Consider the following 20,279-nt stretch of genomic DNA (forward strand, 5'->3'; position numbering starts at 1 on the left):
ATGGCTGAAATATCTAGGAAACCAATGAATTTAAAACTTAAAGGAGCAGTTCTCTCCTGCTTGAATCTTTAGGAGGGAAGAGCCAATATGGTGTAAGAGCAGCTGTTCAGCAACACCTATTATTTGCTTATATTACATGACTAACATGAGGCACCCTGTCGTTAAAATGAGAGTTAGGATTTGGCTCTCCTGATTTGCTTCTTAGCATTCCATAATTTTGGTGAGGATATGATCTCATCCAGCTCTCCACATCAACTAAGAATCTGGATTGGTTGATGAGCTTGTTCATTTTCCTTTTTATGAGGTATCAAACTTTACTAAAGGGATGAAAGATGACCTTCAGTTTAATTTATAAAGAAAGCTTTAGATACTCTTTTCTTAGGACTAATGGATGGATGATAGTGTCTTCATCCATTGCTTCATCCAGCAATGCCATTTCTGTATTTTTTGTTTCTTCTCCTTGGCCTATTATGGTCCCAATCTTGCATTCCTGGCACTCAAAACTCCTCACAAGCAGATCCAAACATGGAAGCCTTCCAGTGCAGTGCATGGGAGACCCTTTAACATTCCAGAGTAGAGAACATGCAGAAAAGTATTGAAATAATAAATTAACACTACATCAGATTTTTAGAAAGAAACTCTTTCTGCTAACAAGTGCTAGACCCACTTGTCAGCCACCTGTTCCTAAGACACAAACAGGAATTCTTAACTTAGAAAAGAATTCTTAACCTAGAAAAGGTACGAGTGCTATTAGCAAGTGGCTGTTTATTGTTCATTTATTGTTTATTAAATTATTGTGCCAAACTGAAAAATAGCCTGGCTTTTGCAGAGGCACAGAACTGTTGCCTATTTCTTTCTAACAACATGTATGATGTTATGAGAAGGCTGATGACCGAGATGTGAGAGCTGTCAATCAGAGACTTCAGCAAGTAATTTCGTTAATATTTTTGCACTGACTTAATTAGATATGGTGGGGTTCTTAAAGATTTAGTTAAGCTGATGCAACATCCTGTAATGGACATAGTCTTGCAGATGTGGAGATGTTCTTAGTACGTAAGTAATCATAGTAAATTATAATAATATATCTTATATTAGTAAATTAAATAAAGGGTCTTAATCAATTGCAGCATGATCTGATTGAAAGTTCCCTTTCTACTTTACCATTTTGTCATATACCATTTATCAGACAAAAAGTGTTCTTAAAAAAACAAACCAGACTTTTTGCTTGCTGCAGCTATGCATGGACACTGTACATTTGGCAGTGTGGGAAAAGTGATCACAATAGCTATTTCTGAGTAAACTATCCATAATAGCTCCCCGTGTAGATATTCTAGCCTGGAAAAGTCACGGGTCAAATAAGTTGTTGCAGAATAGCTTTTTCTGCAATAGCAATTCCAGTTCACTTTCCAGTGTAAAGAAGCCCTAAGTCCACAGCTCCAAACTCCCATTTCTGCCAGAAGATTTTCTCTTTAGAGAATAGTATAAATTTGTTCTATTCAATTCTTTAAGGCCCAAATTCAGCACTGAACTCCCTTTGGGAACAACGCATGAGATCAGCCAGGGAGAGATGGGACAGAAATACAAACTTCCATAATATAAAGTTCTCCATAATATAAAGCTGGCACCATCCTTGTGATTATTCTGGTCCACTACCTTCTGCAAAACAGCCAGAAAGTTGCCTGGAAGAAGATCCATCAAACCAAACCCAAGGCAGTTGGTAGCTGTCATCACCAGCTGTAGTGAAAAAAAGGCAAAATGGAGCAAATGCCACCCCTTCCTCCACACCCAAGTACAGGGGATGGGTTGCAGCAATGCCATCCAGCTGATACATTTGAGTTTGCTCTGAGTACAGCTCAGTAAAACATGTTTTGGGCTGGATTTGTATTTATACTTAAATCATGTTTTTTCTCTTCTCCAGAAGAAAGAAAGAAAAAAAAGAGAACAAACCAAGATAAGACATCTGTGCTATTTTTTAATTTGACATACTTTTTACTGAGCCTTAGGACCCTCAAAAGCAAAGGTTGCCGTTTATCCAAAATTACATCACAGTGCCCCTGGCATTTTTGTGGTGTGGACCAATTAACACTAGTAGCTTAATTAAAATCACCAAATGCACTTTAAAGGATGACATAAGGTTGATTTTCATCTAGGCTTCCAAAACTGAAGTGGAATGTTAAGCAACTGCCCCACCTGTTTTTGTGATTCCTACGGCCCACAGTATTCAGTGTCAGACTCCTACGTCATCCTCTGACTTCATTTTCCCCAGGCATTATTAAATAGTTAATAACAAAGCTCTAAAGCCCATCCTGAGTTTTACCTATTGGCATAAATCTGGGGCCATGACACCACTGGTGTAGGAGTCACATAAATGAAATAACAGATTTTGGCTCAAGTATCTTTAACATAGAGCAGGTGGCATTCTGGGGTTTAAAGAGCAAAATCACACCTGTGTTTTCATGCTTTCTAGGATTTTGCCAACAAAAGGAAAACAGAAAATAAACAAGCCATTTTACCTCTTGAAAGCCAGAAGAAATGGTGCAGCTGTTTCCAAGACTGCTATGTTCAAACACTCACATGAACATGGAATAAAAGACATTCTTGCTTTCCAGTCATGTTTCAGCACAAATATCTTCCATTTGTTTGTTTCAACATATTTTGCCTTTAACACATTTTTTTTAATAAGAATTTTTCTTATTAGGCTGGAGGAGTGTCCCATCTTAGTGTGAGACCAGTTAAGGAGTGAAGAATAGTGGCTATGATATTACTGGGCAAGCCCAGACTTCTCAGCACATAAAAATTGTATGTCCAAATGTTCAGTTGTACAGTGCTGCCCATTTTTAATTTAATTACTGTCAATGAACTAGAGTGCATGTGGCATTTGTGCTGAATTGGGAAAAGGAATTATTTTATTTCATTTATTTTGTGTTTCTTTGTCTCAAGTACCTGTCTTGCCTACCACTAAAAATACATTACTACCTCTAAAAACATTAGAAAATATGGATCTGAAAATTGACAGAGGTTAGATGAAAGCTACTTTTCCCTTTAAGAATGGCCTGTAGAGTTTATTTTTGGCTGAAAGATAAAACACCAAGAGAAAGGATAGTAACAAAACCTCACTTCCTCTTACAGTGATCTGGCTCACTGCAGAATAAATATTTTGCAGGTGTTTCTCGCTCTGGAGCCAGGTAAACTGAAAACATGCATTAGTTTTGGGTCATTCTTTTTAACCACCCATGTTATTTGGAAGGAGATATCTCATTTGAAGTTGTGAGCTGTTAGCAGTGAATGACTTTTCATCTCCTATTTCTCTGGGCTTTGCTCATTAGAAAAAGATCAGTAACTTTTTGTGTAAGTGGCAGGTGATAGATCTGGCTCCTGTTTCATCCTGACTGTTTCACAGTAAAATCCTTTGGCTCACAAATTGTCTGCCCATCCAAGGATTGTCCAGATCACAATTAAGGGTGTTGGAAAGAAGTTGAAGCTTTCTGGAATACATTAGGTATACTCCTAAGAAGCTCTTAAGTGGCTGGTGGGGAGTTTTTTTGTTCTGTTCTTATTGTAGTTTTTAAGCTTCCAAATATCTCCTTAACACTCCTGTCTGGCCCAAATCCTTCTGGCTTGCACTGGATCACTACCTTACACAGATGTCTCCCTTTTTAGGCTTTTAAACTTGATTTCACCTGCTGTTTGACATTCATTGAAAATAGACAGATCAGGCCCACTGGTTTTCCCACCAGCCTATGAAAGGAATAAAGGACAGATCATTTGGAGAGAAATACTTATCCCAGCAATCATGAAAACTTAATGTAAGATATTAACTACCTATGAAAAGAGGAAAAATCTTTTCAAAAGGTATGCAGTGAAGGAAACTACAAAATGCACATATCTGTTTACGTGTCATTTATTCCACTGAGGCAGCTATTTATACATGCAAAATCAGTAACAAGCAATTAAAAATCTTGGCACCAAGATAAATGCACATTTTTGTTCTATATCACTCTTTTTGTGTGTAGTATGTACTGATAGCAACAGGTTTTGATCCAGACAGGCTTTTCTTCAGCAGTTACAGTCTTTGAAAGTGGCATCAGACAGGTCATGCAGAGTATTCCAGAGCATAGCTCCCTCTAGAAGAGTCCTGATAAGAGCATGCATGGGTTATAATTGGAGAAAATGTTAAGGGAACTTTTTGATAGCAAGGTATCTTTCAAAGCAAACAAATCTGAAAGTGCTTCATTACCTATCATACTTGTTTTATCAAGGATTAGTGAAATCACGGGGTTAAATTTGACAGCCTCCAAGTGGGAATATTTTCTCTGCCATCTGTGGTGCCATCTACTGCACAGCTTTGTAGAGGCAGGATGAGAGATCTGCATTGCTTCACTGCTGCTTTCACGTCTTTCTTTCCATCTTAATATTTAATAATAGTTCTTTTTGTATTTTCATATTAATTTCCCTTCTTTTATACATATATTAGGTCAATATTTGGAATTTAATTTTGGTGGGTTTTTTTGATGAGCAGATGTTAAAAAGGGAAAATAAAGAAAGAGAAATTTAGGAAATTAACTTGCTAGTTAATTTATTGATTGCAGTTCATTTACTCATATTCTGGATATGAATTTATTTAGTTAGAAATATCTATATTTGTATTTATATGTGTAGTATAAGGTAGAAACATGGAAATTTTTTGTTGTTGTTACTTGTTTTTCAATCTCTGGTTTTTTAAAACTCAGATAGAAGCATTGAGTATTTTAGTTGTACCTTTTTACAGTTCTTGTTTGCTGCTATGAGGAAGAGATAAGTCATTAAATTGGCTTCTCGCAAGTGGATGTGTTTAGTTTTGTTTGCAGTCTGTTGCTGGGGGCATGATATAATTTTGTCAGTTCCATATCAAACAATTTTTTTTTATTTTGATGTTGAATTGTTGGAAACTGCAACAGAAATTTTACATAAATATTTCCGGAGTGATCTCAAGATACCTAAAGGCCAAAGATTTAAGATGAAAGATCTGAAAATTTCAATTTATTACTCCCATTTCTTTCACTTGCCTCTGTTAATTGAAGCACCTTGTGCTCATATCATCATAGCCTGAGGTTTTTCTTGAATAAACCAATGCATGAATTTTTTAATTACCTACCCAAGCTGGATTTGGACGGCTTAATCTCAGAAGTACTAAAGAAGAAAGGTTCAGTGGTAGTAGCTAATGGAGCAGCAGGAGAAACCAGCTGCCTGCAACATTTTAAACACTACATCATCCAACTTGCTAACAACAAGTCTAAGCACCACAGTGTTTGAAGTGCTGTTGGCTGTGAGCTGGATTGAGCACAGCTTCCAATATTGTTGACTGCTGTGCATAAAAGATGGTATCAACAGTGGGCTTTGAAAATTTTCCTCTAGAAAGGACAAGGCTTAAGTTATTTATGTCCTAAGTAACTGCTAACGTGCTCAAAGTGAGCACTATCAGAAGTCAATTATGATGACGTAAGTTAGGAGTTGAAAATACGCCTTGGCATATCATAACTGCAAAAGTAAAAGCTGTTAAAATATTTAGGATTTGCTTTTTTTTCTTAAATCTCAGCTTCCCTGGAAGCCAGTGATTCACAACTCTTAGAACTGGGGGTTTATTGTTTACTTAGAACACAAGATTTTCAGAGTGTATTGAAAAAGATTTGAATATGTATCGTGAGACCATTGCAAACCTTTGGAATGCTGAAAGCTAATGACAAAAATAGTGTTAAATCTTTAATCTCAATAGAAGTTGAATTCCATTTTGGGGAAGGAAGTGGAGCTGGAGCTTTCGGCTCTCTCAGCTTTCCTCCGGCCACTTAGAACAGTCAGGAACAGGCGTTTGACATTAAGAGCAGAAGGAAATGGCTGGTTGAGCAGAAAGGATGAGGAAAGTACTGACAGGCCATTCGGCTGCTTTCTAGGCCGGATTTGTTCCAGCAGTCTGGGTGCTGTGGAGGTTGTGCTGGGACATCTCCTCACACACGGCGGCTCCAGGGACGGGTCTGAGGGGAGGCCATGGTTGGGCGGGATGGTGGGAGAGGGGCCTGTCGGGGGGGCGGGGCCATCACCTGTCTGTCAGCAAGAGCGGGAGACGCCATTGGTCGGTCAGAAAGGGCGGGAAATGCCATTGGTCGGTCGAAAAGGGCGGGAAAAGCCCTCAGAGGGTCGGAAAGAGCGGGAGGAGCCCTTGGTCAGTCAGGACAGGTGGGGAAAGACCTCTGTTGGTCAGGAAGGGCAGGAAAAGCCGATCGTTGGTCAGAAAAGGTGGGAAAAGCCGTTGGTTGGTCATAAAGGGTGGTTAAAGCCCTCAGTTGGTCAGGACAGGTGGTAAAAGCCCTCAGTTGGTCATAAAGGGCGGGAAAATCTCTCAGTCAGTCTGGAAGGGCGGGAGAAGCCCTCAGATGGTCAGAAAGGGCAGGGAAAACCCTCAATTGGTCAGGAAGATTTGGAGAATCCTTTGGTTAGTCAGGAAGGGTTGATGAAGCCCTCAGTCGGTCCAGATGGGCAGGAAAAGCCCTTAGTTGGCTGGGATGGGCACAAAAAGCCCTCAGTTGGACAGGATGGGCAGGAAAAGCCCTGAGCTGGACAGGATGGGTGAGAAAATCTCTCAGTTGGACAGGATGGGTAGGAAAAGCCCTCAGACGGACAGGACAAGCAGTGCCAGCTGCTACTTGTTAGAAATGGAGGGAGAAGCCCTCAGTTGGTCAGTCAGGAAGGGCGGGAAAATCTTGACCTTGGCTGCTACAGAAAATTTCTGCCTTTTCTCTCTGCCCCTGGTTTGAGCTCGGATCATGAGTTTTACATCCAGCATGCAGAAGAGCAGCTTCTAACTTCTGTGGTAACCTCTTTTGTCTCTTGTTAGCATGGCTTCATCCCTTCCAGAGGGGCTGGATTGGTCTGTGCCAGCCGTCATGGGGGAGCGCGGTGTGTGCTCCACTGAAGTGCCAGCTGGGAACAAGGCCATCTTCAGGGAAACAAGTCTGTCTGGATGTGACAGCCACGTCCCCAGGTAAAATATGTGGAAAATAGCACCTGTACTCTCTTCCTATGATAATGCTTAAGTAGGTAGCACACGACTGCACGGAATGAGCTGGTTCTAATGCAAAAAACATACTCCCCTACAAAAACAAAGGGGCTCTCACGCTGCAAATGGAATCTCCATTCCCTCAGATCTCTCTAAAATGTCTGTGGCTACGGCCAGAAATAGAGAAAACCATGACAAAATGAGTATAGTGAATTACACCAACAAAAAACACTCATCAATTTTTAAAGAGTCTTTCTGCACACAGTATATCAGTCTCAAAGGATAGAACAGATTAGGAGCATCATTAAGGTATTTTAAAAAGAAAAGGCTAGATGATGATGATGATGATGATGATGATGATGATGATGATGATGATGATGATGATGATGATGATGATGATGATGATGATAAGAGTTCTTGGTCTCTGGCAGGGTATGGAAACTCATGATTTTAGAGATGCACAGTTCTAAGTTTTGGAGAGTGTTGGTTTATTACCTTGCAGATTTTTATTTGTAACTGTTTCTTTTGGGCATTTATATTTTTTGCTTGCTAAAGATGCTACAATATTAATCTTTTATGCAGTTCTTGTTTTATACAGAAACAAGTATCCACTCATGCTGCAACCTGTTAGAAGTGATCAGGCAAACCCTGTGAGTTGTGCAGCACCTTCTCCTTCTCTGCTCACATGTCACTGTTGACTAAACCACAATGAATTTTAAGTAGGCATACTTGGCCAGTGTTGCATGTTTGCTTATTAAAATTCAGATAATCTCTGCAAAAAGGGACAGAATATCAGCAGGGGGTACCCAAAGACTTGCTGTCCTCTTCCTCTTATTTTACATTTTGCATATTGCATATGACATTTACAACTTCTCTTGGCTGACAAATTAGGAAATTGGGATTGGAACAGAAACCTGGACTTTCAAATTCTGCAGCAAACCTGGAAGTAACATGTGGAATATTAAGACAGTTACAGTGGACAGAACCAAATGAATAAGTAAAATATTTATGAGTATGAAAGCAATAACATGGTTTAGATTTCCTACCTGTTCTTTCTTCCATCTGCCCATACAGATTTTTATTGTCATCAGCACTAAATTGTGTGATGTTGGAGCTCTGCACCAGAGTCAGCTTTGCTTACCTGTTTTACCTCTTGCTGCATGGCACATTGAGCTCACCAGCCAACCATTTCCTCTGTACTTAAAAGAATTTCTATTTTGGATATGACAGAGAGATGTAAGATTTTGAATTTGGGGGAAGAGACTAGGAGTCTGAAATTTAGGGAGTCCTGGAACTAATTCCAAAGCTATTATAGAGTAGAAAATTAATTTATATATTGGCTGCATGAGCAGGCCTTCTTGTACCATCAACACTGCAAATGCTTCAATGTTTTACCTTTTTGAAAGTCATTAGTCTCTTTGTCTCCAAATTTATTCATCTGAAAACCAGGAAAAAACTTACATTGTGTTTCTTGAACAGTTTAATATTAGCAGACAAAAATGTTAGTAATACCATCAGGCTTTTTTAAGTGCAGATACTATTATGACTAACATTTTAAAATAAAAGGTTAATACTCTCCAGAAATTGCTCTAAAAAATAATTATAATTCTTTTTCAGCAGAATGGGGAGTGTGTGGAAGCTGAGCTACAAAATGGAAGAAATATGGTCAGCTGATAGAGGGGAGCCTTAGTGACAATTCATTGTTATTTAAGGAGACTCAGCCCAGCTTTAAAAATCATTGCTGATGCTGTAATGGGATAATTCATTTTGTGTGGCCTGTGCTGGTATTGGCTCATCTTTTCTCAGTGTATTACTTAATGATGAAATTGGACCTTGCTGATAAAACTTTGAGCTAAAATAAGTTCTTTATAATCCTTAATTCCTACCTAGACTTCTGACAGTGTATAGTACACTTGTAATTTTAAGGTCAGCTGAAGTGTTGGAGTCAGATTGCTTATGAAAATAAAAAGCATCTGTCATAACACTCAAACCAGGCCAGGGTTTTGCTGTAAGGGATCTGCTGCAAGGTTACTTTGTCTTTTTAGGTGAAAGATCCAGATTTTATTCTCTTCATGGTGTGTCTGTCGAGACTGAACCTTCGTATAATTAGAACCCCTAATAGTTTGTTCAGGGCAGCAGATCAAAAGTTAATGGGCAATGGTACAACAGGAAGTGTTTGTGCTCTTGAACACTTTTTAAATTTACAGCATTAAAAAAAAACTTTGCTGAAATCACAGCCAAAGCCAATATTACATCATTTATAGTAAAACATTAATCATTAGTCACAAACCAGCCGCTTGGTCTAAAAGTTCAGCTGGTGAAAAATTTGATGGTTTCAGGATTGGATAGAAATATACTTTAAATTGTGTCCTCAGTCATGCATCTGGAATGGAAAGGCAAAGGTTTTAGGGAAACTGAGCAAAACAAAATTAAAAAACAAAAACATTCTTCCACATTTCTGAAACAAATGGATGCTGAAAGCAGTTTTAGCTTCCATGATTTTTGTAAGAGTGGGGATACTTGATCAAAACTCAAAGTAGAATGAGATTTTATCATATGATCTGTGTCATTAATTGTCTTGGTTTCAGTTCTGAAGTTCTTGAAGCAATAGAAAATGTTATTCAAGGTGTGCTTCAAAGCTTGGCCCAAAAAAAAGCACCTGTTCTCACAGTGGCAAACAGAACAGACTGGAGGAACGTAGAGTAAGTAGTATGTACTTTAAAGTTCTGCCTTCTATGAATATAAATGCCATGAATATAAATTTGATTATATAACTTCCAGAAAAGTTAATTGTACGTAGTTCTGTAAGTATTAGAATCCATAAATAATTTGACTTCTTAAGAAGTAATGAACAAATAAAACATAAATGCTTAGTAACCACTCCAAACAGGCATCGTGTATTAAATAATAGCAGACCATAGCATAAAGGAGAATGTAAAACCACTGTAATAGGGGTTGGACAGGAAAGGGAGGTACTGTAAACAATCATTTTCTGGAAGCAGTAGAAACCAGAAATGATATGTTTTGTTTGAGTGAAAAAACCTGTTTGGGGCTGGAAGAAATTACTAGCAATTCCACCCTCCAAACCCATTCTGTGCTTTCTTTTTTCTTTTTCTCTGCTTTTCCTCATGGTGTCTTATTTCTTAAAATGATAGTGATAAACTTACCTTTTTATTCTTCAGAGAAGCTACATCTCCCCTCTTCCCATTGTGTTTCTTACCTGTGTGGTTTGTTTTAAGTTAATCACCAGCCAAATAAAGCAAACCAAGTTTCCAATATGTTATCTAAATTTCAGGTCTTATGCCAGCTTATCTAAACAGGATTAGAATAAAAGCAACTTGTCCTCCTTTACAGCACACTCTGTGATTTGTAGGAAAGTGCTTATGCAACAGTATTTTTCCAAGGAGCTCATTCAACCTGAGAATCCCCAATACTAGGAGATTAACTGCCTTCTATAATACAGAAGCAAAAGAATAAAGGAAGACACAAATCTATCTCTGGCCTTGTAACAGCTTTGGACACCAGTGGGTTAAATAATATTCAGATTGATGCGATTACAGAGGTGCTTGTAAGTGGACACATTACCAACATTTAAGGGGGAGGAAGCACAGCACACTTTCCAGGTGTAACACTTTGGTGGAACACTCATTTAATGAGAACAATAAACTTCTGCCAATCAAAAAACCTGAGGGGCCTGAAGGTAATCAGTTAACTGAAAGGCTTGTATGTTCCAGGGAATTTAATGGTTTGTGTCTTGATAGTTTGACAAAAATATTTCACTCAGATGTCTGTAAAATTAAAATACTATAACAAAGTTATGCAATGTTTGGCAGTCTTCAGGGAAATGGCATTCCAGGCTAGAAAAACAAATGTGAGCCTTTAGTTGCCATCAGAACACATATGAGGAAAAATGTTCAAATTAAAACAAGTTAAGATCACAGTATGTTAAAAATAAGACTCATCAATCACATTAAAAAAAGCGGAACTATTATTTCTGGTGGAGAAATATAATCTCAGATATGTATTTCCATTGAACAGTGACCTATATCCCACTTTAATACAGTTCAGGAAGATTAAAATAACAATAAATAATCAAAAATAAAATCAGGATGCCAAAATATAATATGAATGGCAGAAAACACAATCAGTGGGGCATTATTTTTCTTTTTTTTAGGCAGCTTTCTCATACCCAACCTATTCCAGCTGGAATGTGCTGGGCAGGAATGAGTAGAACAAGGGAATGATTTCATGTTTAACATGTTCCTTGTAAACATTTGTAGATGCCCACAGAGGTATTTACCTGAGAGTGATGTCAATCAGTGAGAATGTCAAGCCTTAGGTAGTACAATCGCTTTCCATTTTCCAGTTTTATCTTTTCAGGAATTAAAAAAAACTAAATACACAAAAAAATTCCCAGTAGTGGAATAAAGATTTTATAGAAAACTCCTCTGCTGGAGAAAGCACAGTCCTAGGAAGAATTGGGGTGTTCCGGTTTAACCTGGGAGCAGCTCAGCCAAGTCTTGATTACAGTTTTCCTCTTCTTCTGTTACAATGTAGAGAGCAGGCAATAGTTAAGCACAAATTCCTTTTAAATGTTGCACTACAAAGGCAATAAAGTTACCTTAAAGCTGGCAGGCAGATGCTACACTGGGTTGTGCCTTCGGGTTTGTGCAGTGTGTGTGCTCTGCCACCCAAAGGATGCACGAAGCAAAGCCTTCGACAAACAAATTGAGAAACGAGAAGTGGTTTTAGGTGAAACTACAGCCATTATACCACGAGTGCTTTTTAATAGTACACACAAAACTGTGAAATGAAAAGGAGTGCTTTAAAGTTAGGACTGCCATATTATAAGGCACTAAAATAATTTTCTGTAAAATAATGAAGTGTCCTTAAGAAAATAACTGACTCTTTTGGTGAAATGTGCATCTTCACACACAAAACAGTGAAGCATGAAATGGTGGAGCTCGTTTAGATTAAAAAGCTCTTTAGAGGACAGGATGGGTCACCTTTCTGTTTCCAAAAATTAATAACAGAGTATAATTGAGTTCTTCTGATAATAATTTAAGGGTATAAACTAGATAATGTTATTGTCATCTGAAATAGTAACAGCTTTTCACACATTCTGCATCAGAAAGTCACTGTGTCAAACTTGATTTCTAGTGTTCTAATAATGGTTCACATTTTTTCCTGTCATTTATTCCTTTGTTTTCATTTTTAAACGTTATTGATGCTGATATATTAATGGTTCTAACATAACCAAAATATTTTTCTTGTCTCTGCTTTTGTCTGGAAACTTATATGTTTTATGCTTAAATTCAGTCTTGAAGCATCTTGGGAAACTCTTTCCTGCCTTTTTTCCTCTGGCCACTCTAACTCCACCCAAGCTGATGGTTTCTATGCTGAGTCTGAAAATAGCCCTGGAGTATTTGATTATAGGAAAGGGGTCTGAGGCTGAATTACCTTGCAGACAACAATTTACATTTATTCAGTGAGTTTACATTGTATTTGTTTGGAATGTGTCAGATTTAAAGATTCTGTAGGTCTACAGATGATACCACGTTGTACTACAAAACAGATAAGAAGTGACTGCCCTCAATCAGCACCAAGATTTGGTAAGTTAAAAAAAAAGTCCAAAAGAAGAATTGGGGTTTTGATTTGGGGTTTTTTTTTTGTATTGTAGTTCAAAACTTTGTAAAAAAAAAAATTAATATATTATGCACTGCAGTTTATAATTGTGTGGCTGATATAACCTGATACTATGACCAGCCCTTCAGCTTTTCTCTATTAAATTATAGTGAGTGACAGTGAAATTAATACAATATTTTTAGAGTTTTTCCCCTTCTTCAAAAAGCTGGCTAGGAAAGGAATCTTGGAATACAGACAATAAGGTCATTTCTTTTTCTAACTCAGTCATTTAATTTCTTGGCCTGGACATCAGGGCATACATTCCCTCACTTAACTCCATCATATTTTTTCTCATTATGCTAGAAATTATTGAGACTATTGATTAATACAGTTTCTCTGTATTTTCATAGCACATTAAAATTTCAGTTTTATTTATGGGTCAATAAAAAGACAAATGATTATATAATCACTTCAGAAAATTGATATTTTGTAATTTTTTTTTCCAGCTCTTATGCTCAAAATATTATCTATGATCTATAAGATGGTGCAGAGCAATACTTATGCAACTAAAAGGTAACAGACTTAATTTCTGTAATTTCAAATAAAGCTGTATTTTAAGTATGTTTCTGTGCAAAACAGCCTACAGGATGCAAACCTGTAGGATTCCTGCACAAAGAATGTTTCAGGTTGATCTGATTGATGATGCTCTTTATAAATTTCTCATGAGCCTGCAGCTGCTTCAGGATTATAATTGCAAATACAAAATTGTGTCTTGACAGAGATATATATTATTCAGATACTCTGCTGTTTGGTAGCCAAGGTGCTGTGGACCGTATAATCAATGACATTTCCTGCATGCTTAAGATACCTCGGAGAAGTCTGCATATAGTAAGTGGGTTCTTATAAATGTTTTTGTCATTATTTCCGAGTCTTACAGATTAAACTGAAAGGGGAAGTATCATGAAAAGTTATCAGTGGGAATTACGTTGTTAAAATAAAAAGTGTCGTTAATGAAAATGAAACCTAATTATGGTTTGTCGTGGCACTCAAAGGGTTTCTTTCTTCACAGAAAATTCAGAGTTTGCTTGGTGGACAAACTGCCAGCTAAAATCACAGAGGCTTTTGCTATTATCTCGTGAAGGCAGTGCTTAAACTTTAGAGTGCAAGGCATCTGTTTAGCAGTTTGTACTCAAATGGTTTGCTAACTTGGGGGCTAAATGAAAATTAAAATATATCAGAAACGTAACAACCAGTCAAATTCACTTGTATCTCGTGCCTTACAAGGGTTCCTTTGTATCTAAAATTATTTATTGTAAGTATGCCTTGATGTGCACGATGACAACAACATTGCTTAGTGTTTAAGAGGCTGATGGCAGTTGATCACTGCTTAGTACTGGCCAGGATTATTTTCAGAAATTTCTTGTTTTGCCTGTGCAGTGTGACAGCCTGTAACTTTCCATTTATTGTGTACAACTTACTATTTTTTCCAGCTGTCTACAACTAAAGGTTTTGTTGCTGGTCATTTAAGTTACACTGAGGAAGATGGTACAAAAGTGAATTGTACCTGCAGTGCAACAGTATGTATTATAAAACAGAAACAGTAATTCATAGCATCTGCCTTTACAAGATACTTCTTGTAGTTTAGGTCACTGTACACATTTATTACACAATTCTGTCACAATAGATTGACTTCTGACAAAAGTGGTTTAAGGAGATGAGGTTCAACTGACCTAGTCCTGAGAGATTTCCTATAGCCATGCAGAGTATGAAGGCAGCAATAGAACTCAGACTTGCTGACTACTGCCACAATTTTCTGGAAAATGTGTTCACTGTAAGCCTAAGTCACTCATTTCAAAAACTGAAAGGTAACCTTAGCTGCCCATTACACTTTGTAAGCAGTGCCTTGTTATTAATACTCTTCTGCAGCTCTTCATACTTTTATTTGCTGAGTTCTTCCACCCTGGCACCGGAGGTGATTCAGCAGTCAGAAATAAAAACAGACCACACACTTCAATATATACATATTCTTTTGCCAAGTTCTTCCTCCAGTTCCTGTTTTCTCATCCATATGCTTGCCAGATTGAGCCACTCCTAATAGGAGATGCAAAGTAAACACTACTGTGTCTTCAGGCTCTGGCTCCAAAATACGTATAAAATCAGGTTATAGGTCAATAAAAGGAAGGATTTAATTCTTAAATATTTTAAATTTGTATTAAATTATCTACCTTCACACCAAGCAGACATTTTTTTTCTGGCTAAGACAGGTAAAAATTAATCAGGTTATTGTCACTATCTGTCACGCCCCTATGATGAACAATCTTCTGTGATAGTTTTGAAAAGCATCTTGTCATGACAGGGGGACTCCTGGAGAATGACACAATAGAGCAGGATATGAATGGCTGAATATGCTTATAAAAAGGTGAAAATGTCAAGATTGATCTTGACAAGATGAATGGTTGTTTCGAGATGCAATTGTGTCCTTCATTACCTAATGCTGTTATTTTAAAATATATCATTTTTCTCTATTTAAAATGAATAATCTCATTTGTGTTGTTTTAGGCAGTCTCTGTGCCATCTAATGTTCAAGGAATTAAAAGTATCCTTTGAGCAAGAACTCTCATCATAGACTGAAAAAATAAAGTAAAAACAAAGAATATTCCAAGTTAAACAATGTTCTGGTAATTTTTTCTTTGCTTCTTGGCTCTGAAATAGAGTCATGATCACTGCTTTTGGCTCCAGAGCAGGTATTTCAGAGCAGTTAAGTTTTAATTGATTGGTATGATGGATCACTTTGCATGCAGCTAGCCTTAACAGAAAAGATTTAATCTCACATGCCAAATTTGTGTTAATTGTAGAAAAAGATGCAACTTTTCAGAGGCTCCTGGATGATGACTTCTTCAGCAAAGTGTCCCCATGTATCATGGTTACGGTATGCATCTTACATTTCATATCCTCTAGCTAGACCTAAGTTAAGTAATACTTCAGTATTGCAGAGGTGCTCAAACTTGGGCAAAAGGCCATAATAAAATTAATATGAAGCATATATAGCAATAATTAAAAAAATTTTATTTTCCTCATAGAAGTATGAAATATATATTCTAAATACTTATTTCCTCCAAACATCTCAGAGCTTGGTAGCTTATCAGCTTCTTGTGCTGCTGCAAAGTCTCAGAAAGGCTCAACTGCTGAGGGACCTTTTGTCCTTCAAGATCCGAGGTTTAGCAAACCCAAATGAAACAGAATTGGTTGATTTTGGATTGTACTGAAGGAGCTATGGAGCCAGGAGAATTAATAGGAATGTGTAAACTCAATATGCATACAATGAGAAAAAAACAACTCCCCATACCTGAAAGAGAGAAACACTTCTCCTATGCTGCATATCATTCCGTTTTAGTCAGTCATAGCAAGAACTTGTTTCATCTTGTTCCATTAGTGCCATAAATATTATTTTGAGGTAAAGAAGTGGCCTTCCTACACCAGCTTATACAGACACTAGGGTACCTCTATACATCAACTCCCAGACCTTACAAATTAACTCCTTGAACAGAGAAATGTCTGATACTTCTACAGTGCCCAGAACACCTGCCAGGCTGCTCCCAGCCCATCCCTCCCTCCTCACAGAGCCAAAATAGAAGCATAGAACTCTCCCTGCAAAACAGCTGCTGGAGAAATGTTTCTGCCAGCATTTTGTTTGTTTGTTTGCATGCTTTTAAATGACAAATGTAAACATATATGTAGCCAGGTGTTGTTTTAGTTAATCTAAAACTGTTTGCTTTTATTTTATTTCTTTAGGGAAGAGGTGTACCAGATCTTAATACACGACTTTTGGTCAGGAAGCTGTGGGATTCTTTTCAAATTCCTATTTTCAGCCTTATGGATGCAGACCCACATGGTAAATCTGTAGAGGTTCAGTGGTATAAAAGGAAAGCAAAATTTGCTTAGAATGTCTTTTCTCACTCTTATGGGAAGGTTCTGAGAGCTCAGAAATCCGACACAATCAGAAGGTTCTGTATCTACATTGATCTCAGGTGAAATTAGGAAGATTAATGCAAAAAGAGAAGCAGCTGCTCAAAGCAAGAGTATTAAGAAATATGGATTAGACAAGATAAAGAAAGACACCTTTGATGATAAATGTTGGACAATGTGTAAAAGAGCTGCTTGTTCTTGGGTTTGAATTGACCATGCATAGACAGTGTGAAACATTTAACTGTGTGAAGGTGACTTATTATGCTCAAATTCTGATTATTTCGACATACTCTAAAAATATTTCTAAGCCATAAAGAACCTCACTAATCATAAAGCCATAACTGTTATGCCATAAGATTGAATTAGACAGTCTCCTTAAAAATGCCCAGTGTGCAGATTAACAGACACTTGATTTTTTGGTATTCTGCAACCCAGGTGTAGAAATAATGTGCGTCTACAAATATGGATCTGTGGTGAGTATATTTTTTCCCCTTAAGTACATTGTTTTGTAGCCTAGCCTGGAAGCTGGAAGGTATGAAATGCTATAACCTTTGTTAGGAGGCTTGTTTTGTTCAGTTACAGGGCAACAGGTGTATCAAATGAAACTAGAATATGCTGTGATCATTACGAACAATGGAAGTAATTTACTTGGCTGTAGGGTGCTGTAGATGACAAAAGTTTTCATGGATTCTAAAAGCAACCTGACAAAATCCGGTAGTATACCACTACCAGTTCTGGCTCAGAAAGTTGGAGTTACAAACCATTGGGAGCAGGGAGAGTATTCTGAGAAGTATCATTAACTGCTTATTTGTTTTTACACTTTTCCCTAAGATATTTGATGAAGCCATGATATGGGATCAGATGAACTTTTGTCTGGGTTATTTTTATATGATGTCATACTTTATAGCAGAAAATATCAGAAATTTCCAGTTTTGATTGTCATTGCCCTCTTGGCTAATTTTTTTTTTTTTTTGCAATCAGACACATATTGACTGTAAAAATCCTAAACAAACTGTTCAGACTAGACCAGCCTGAACTGCACTAGTCTAGAACCTGTCCTAGGCCAAAGGGTGCCAGTTTTATCAAAGGAGGGGGTTCCTGGCAAGGGGACACGATAAACTTCAGTTGCACTGTGCTCTCCTGTACCGTTCTGAGAGTGAAAATGCCCACTTGTCTTTGTAATACAACCTGACCATGACCTTGTAAGGCATATATCTCAAATAACTTACACTAAAAATCACTGAGTGTTATAGCCAACCTTTCTTGTTTTAGTCAATGTCTTTTGAGGCCCATCATCTCGCTGTTCCATCTGTAAAGTGGCTTGGTCTCCTTCCATCTGATCTCAAGAGGTTAGTAGTTCCCCAAAGAAACTGGAGTGTTCTTCTGGTTCATAGACAGCAGATGCAATCTGACTTACTGCACAAATATCCATTTAAATCCATTATTCTTTTCATACATTATTTTCGCTTAATATAAAGAAATAAGCTGGGAAAAATATATTTTTAAGTGTGTGAGAAAATCTAAGAACTTTATTTTCTTTTCAGATTAAATATAAGTAAAGATGCCCTGATTCCATTTACAAAACAAGATCAAAATAAGTTGGCAAGTATACAGAAGAGACCTTACATTGCTTGTCAGCCACTGTGGAAAAAAGAAGTGTGTATAAACCTACTGTTTCCTATTTCTTCCTCCCCACAGGACAAATCCTGTGTCTGACAAGCAGAACCAGTAAGGTTTTGCAGCCCTAAAAGAAGGCAAGATTGGGAAAGCCCATGCCCTGGGGTGTCTCTCTGAACCAGGGGCACTCAATGGCTCTCAGAAGCATTTTAAGCTCTCCTGCCATAACTGCTTAAAGCAGTTCCTTAGTCAGTACTAGACCTCTAATCTTGGCTGTAGCTTTTAAAACATAAATATCTCAATTCAGGCACATATTCTGTGAAATGGTTAGAATGGAAGAAAAGGGGTTGTGTACCTCCTCCTTCCTGTTGATACTCATAAACTGTGTTCCTGTGAGGTGCACACAAGAACATACAATAAATAATCAATACTGTCAGCTCAGTGACAGGGACTTTGCAGCACCATTTCCAGTCATACTGACTTTACAATTTTACATGCACATCCAATGAGTGTAATTCTTACTTAAATTCTTACTTACCCCTGGATCAGGCTGTTACAGCATCACACATTAATTTTTTTTTCCTTTTTTTTTCTTTTTTTTTTTTTTTTTAAGCTGGAAATGATGGCAGCATCTAAACTGAAGGCTGAAATTCAAGTTCTAACTTCTCTCTCACAAGATTACCTTTCCAGAGTCTATTTACCAAACAAACTGCAGTTTGGTGGATGGATATGAGCACTGTTTTGCAAATGAAATGCTTTTCTATATATTGATTTGTTTTGTTGACTGCTCTTAGAGAAAAACCCTGCAGAGACAGAGGAGTATCTGTCAGCTTCTTGTAAGGTTTCTTTATCAATCTAGATTACAATTTTCTCTTTTTGCAGAATACTGCTGCTTCCATTCTATGGTTTCTGCAGTGTAAAAGTGCCAAATGCAATGATACACACAGAAAAGATAATGAAATACGTTGTTTCTTGACAGAAAAATGTTAAGTTTAAAAATGTATCCAAGAATTGCTTTACCTTCTGTCTTAAAGCAGAAGATGATGCTGTACCAACCTTTTTATTTTTGAAGGGAGTGAAAGACTTGGTTAAGAATTTATTGTATGTGACTCCTTTTGGATATTGTTTTAAGTGCAACATGGTAGGGGTTTGTGTTCACTGTAAATTCAGACCAAAAAAGTCAGAGATAATTCTTTATTTCTGCATGTCTCAAGCAGCTATAAATATTCCAGCAATCAAATTTCTCTCTGTCTTCCATGAATAAGTAAGAAAGCAGATGTTACTGATTAAGAATTTAATAAACAGTCCTGTTAATGATGCACATCATAACAGAATTCCTTGTTCATTTTATTTATTTAGTTGGCTCTAATACAGTAAAAAGGAGCAGAAAACTGTGGTGATTAAAGTGTACAATAACTTTTATGTGAGGAAGGCAGATTGACTGCCCAGAAAATAATTCCAAAACTGTCCTAGAGAGTTGGCAGCACAGATCTTACAGACAGTATTTCAGTATATTTATCCAGTTGGGGTTTTTTACTGCTCTTCCACCAGTATTAAATTCGAATTTAAATTCCTTTTTATTTACTGTACAGTAGCAGTGTCACAACTGATAGTGATGGCTGGTGTCCAGTGTGGACCCAGGGAACACACGGATGGTCCAGCAGCAGGAGGGTCAGGTCAGGAGCTGTTGTGTGTTTGGCCTTGAGGAAGGATTTATCTGCATGAGAATGAGTTTCTGGAATAGCTGGGGCAGCATTCAACCAAAAGTTTAATGCTGTTTGAAACGAAACAGGTGACACGACACAAGCACAGAACAGAACGTGCTGACTTGGAAGGGACCCACAAGATCCTCGAGTCCAACTCCTGGCCCTGCACAGGCCCATCCCCAAGAGCCAGACTATGTGTCACCCAAGCGCTCCTTGAGCTCTGGCAGCCTTGGTGTTGTGCCCACTGCCCTGGGGAGCCCGTTCAGTGCCCAACCACCCTCTGTGGGAAATCCCTTTTCCCGACCCCCAACCCAACGCTCCTCTCGGGAGGGACT

General features: G+C 37.7%; 1 protein-coding gene across 3 annotated transcripts; it reads left to right on the forward strand.

The window, feature by feature from the left end:
• Positions 1 to 5,779: 5,779 nt before the first annotated feature.
• SPO11 (SPO11 initiator of meiotic double stranded breaks) lies at positions 5,780 to 20,247 on the forward strand. Of its 3 annotated transcripts, none has more exons than XM_051803441.1 (14): positions 5,780 to 6,210; positions 6,869 to 7,015; positions 9,619 to 9,732; positions 12,554 to 12,642; positions 13,162 to 13,228; positions 13,435 to 13,543; positions 14,146 to 14,232; positions 15,215 to 15,251; positions 15,475 to 15,584; positions 16,448 to 16,547; positions 17,057 to 17,094; positions 17,894 to 17,970; positions 18,166 to 18,277; positions 18,852 to 20,247. In XM_051803441.1, exons 1-14 carry the CDS (start codon positions 6,035 to 6,037, stop codon positions 18,969 to 18,971), a joined length of 1,383 nt encoding a protein of 460 aa, XP_051659401.1. In that variant the 5' UTR covers positions 5,780 to 6,034; the 3' UTR covers positions 18,972 to 20,247. The 3 variants fall into 3 exon arrangements, with proteins under 3 accessions (XP_051659401.1, XP_051659403.1, XP_051659402.1); XM_051803443.1 differs by having other exon boundaries at positions 6,136 to 6,196; XM_051803442.1 differs by having other exon boundaries at positions 6,179 to 6,270.
• Positions 20,248 to 20,279: the final 32 nt, after the last annotated feature.

The sequence above is a fragment of the Manacus candei genome, unplaced genomic scaffold, assembly GCF_025592945.1.
Source record: "Manacus candei isolate 608988 ecotype Guabito, Panama unplaced genomic scaffold, ASM2559294v1 h1tg000057l, whole genome shotgun sequence".
Lineage (NCBI taxonomy): Eukaryota > Metazoa > Chordata > Aves > Passeriformes > Pipridae > Manacus > Manacus candei.

Bases quoted from the DNA above. Each gene is read 5' to 3' on its own strand.
- SPO11 (XM_051803441.1), top strand. From the start codon at position 6,035: ATGGTGGGAGAGGGGCCTGTCGGGGGGGCGGGGCCATCACCTGTCTGT. The intron at 7,016-9,618 runs GTAAAATATGTG...TCTTGGTTTCAG, and splicing joins TGTGACAGCCACGTCCCCAG to TTCTGAAGTTCTTGAAGCAA. The intron at 17,095-17,893 runs GTGAGTATATTT...TTCTTGTTTTAG, and splicing joins TCTACAAATATGGATCTGTG to TCAATGTCTTTTGAGGCCCA.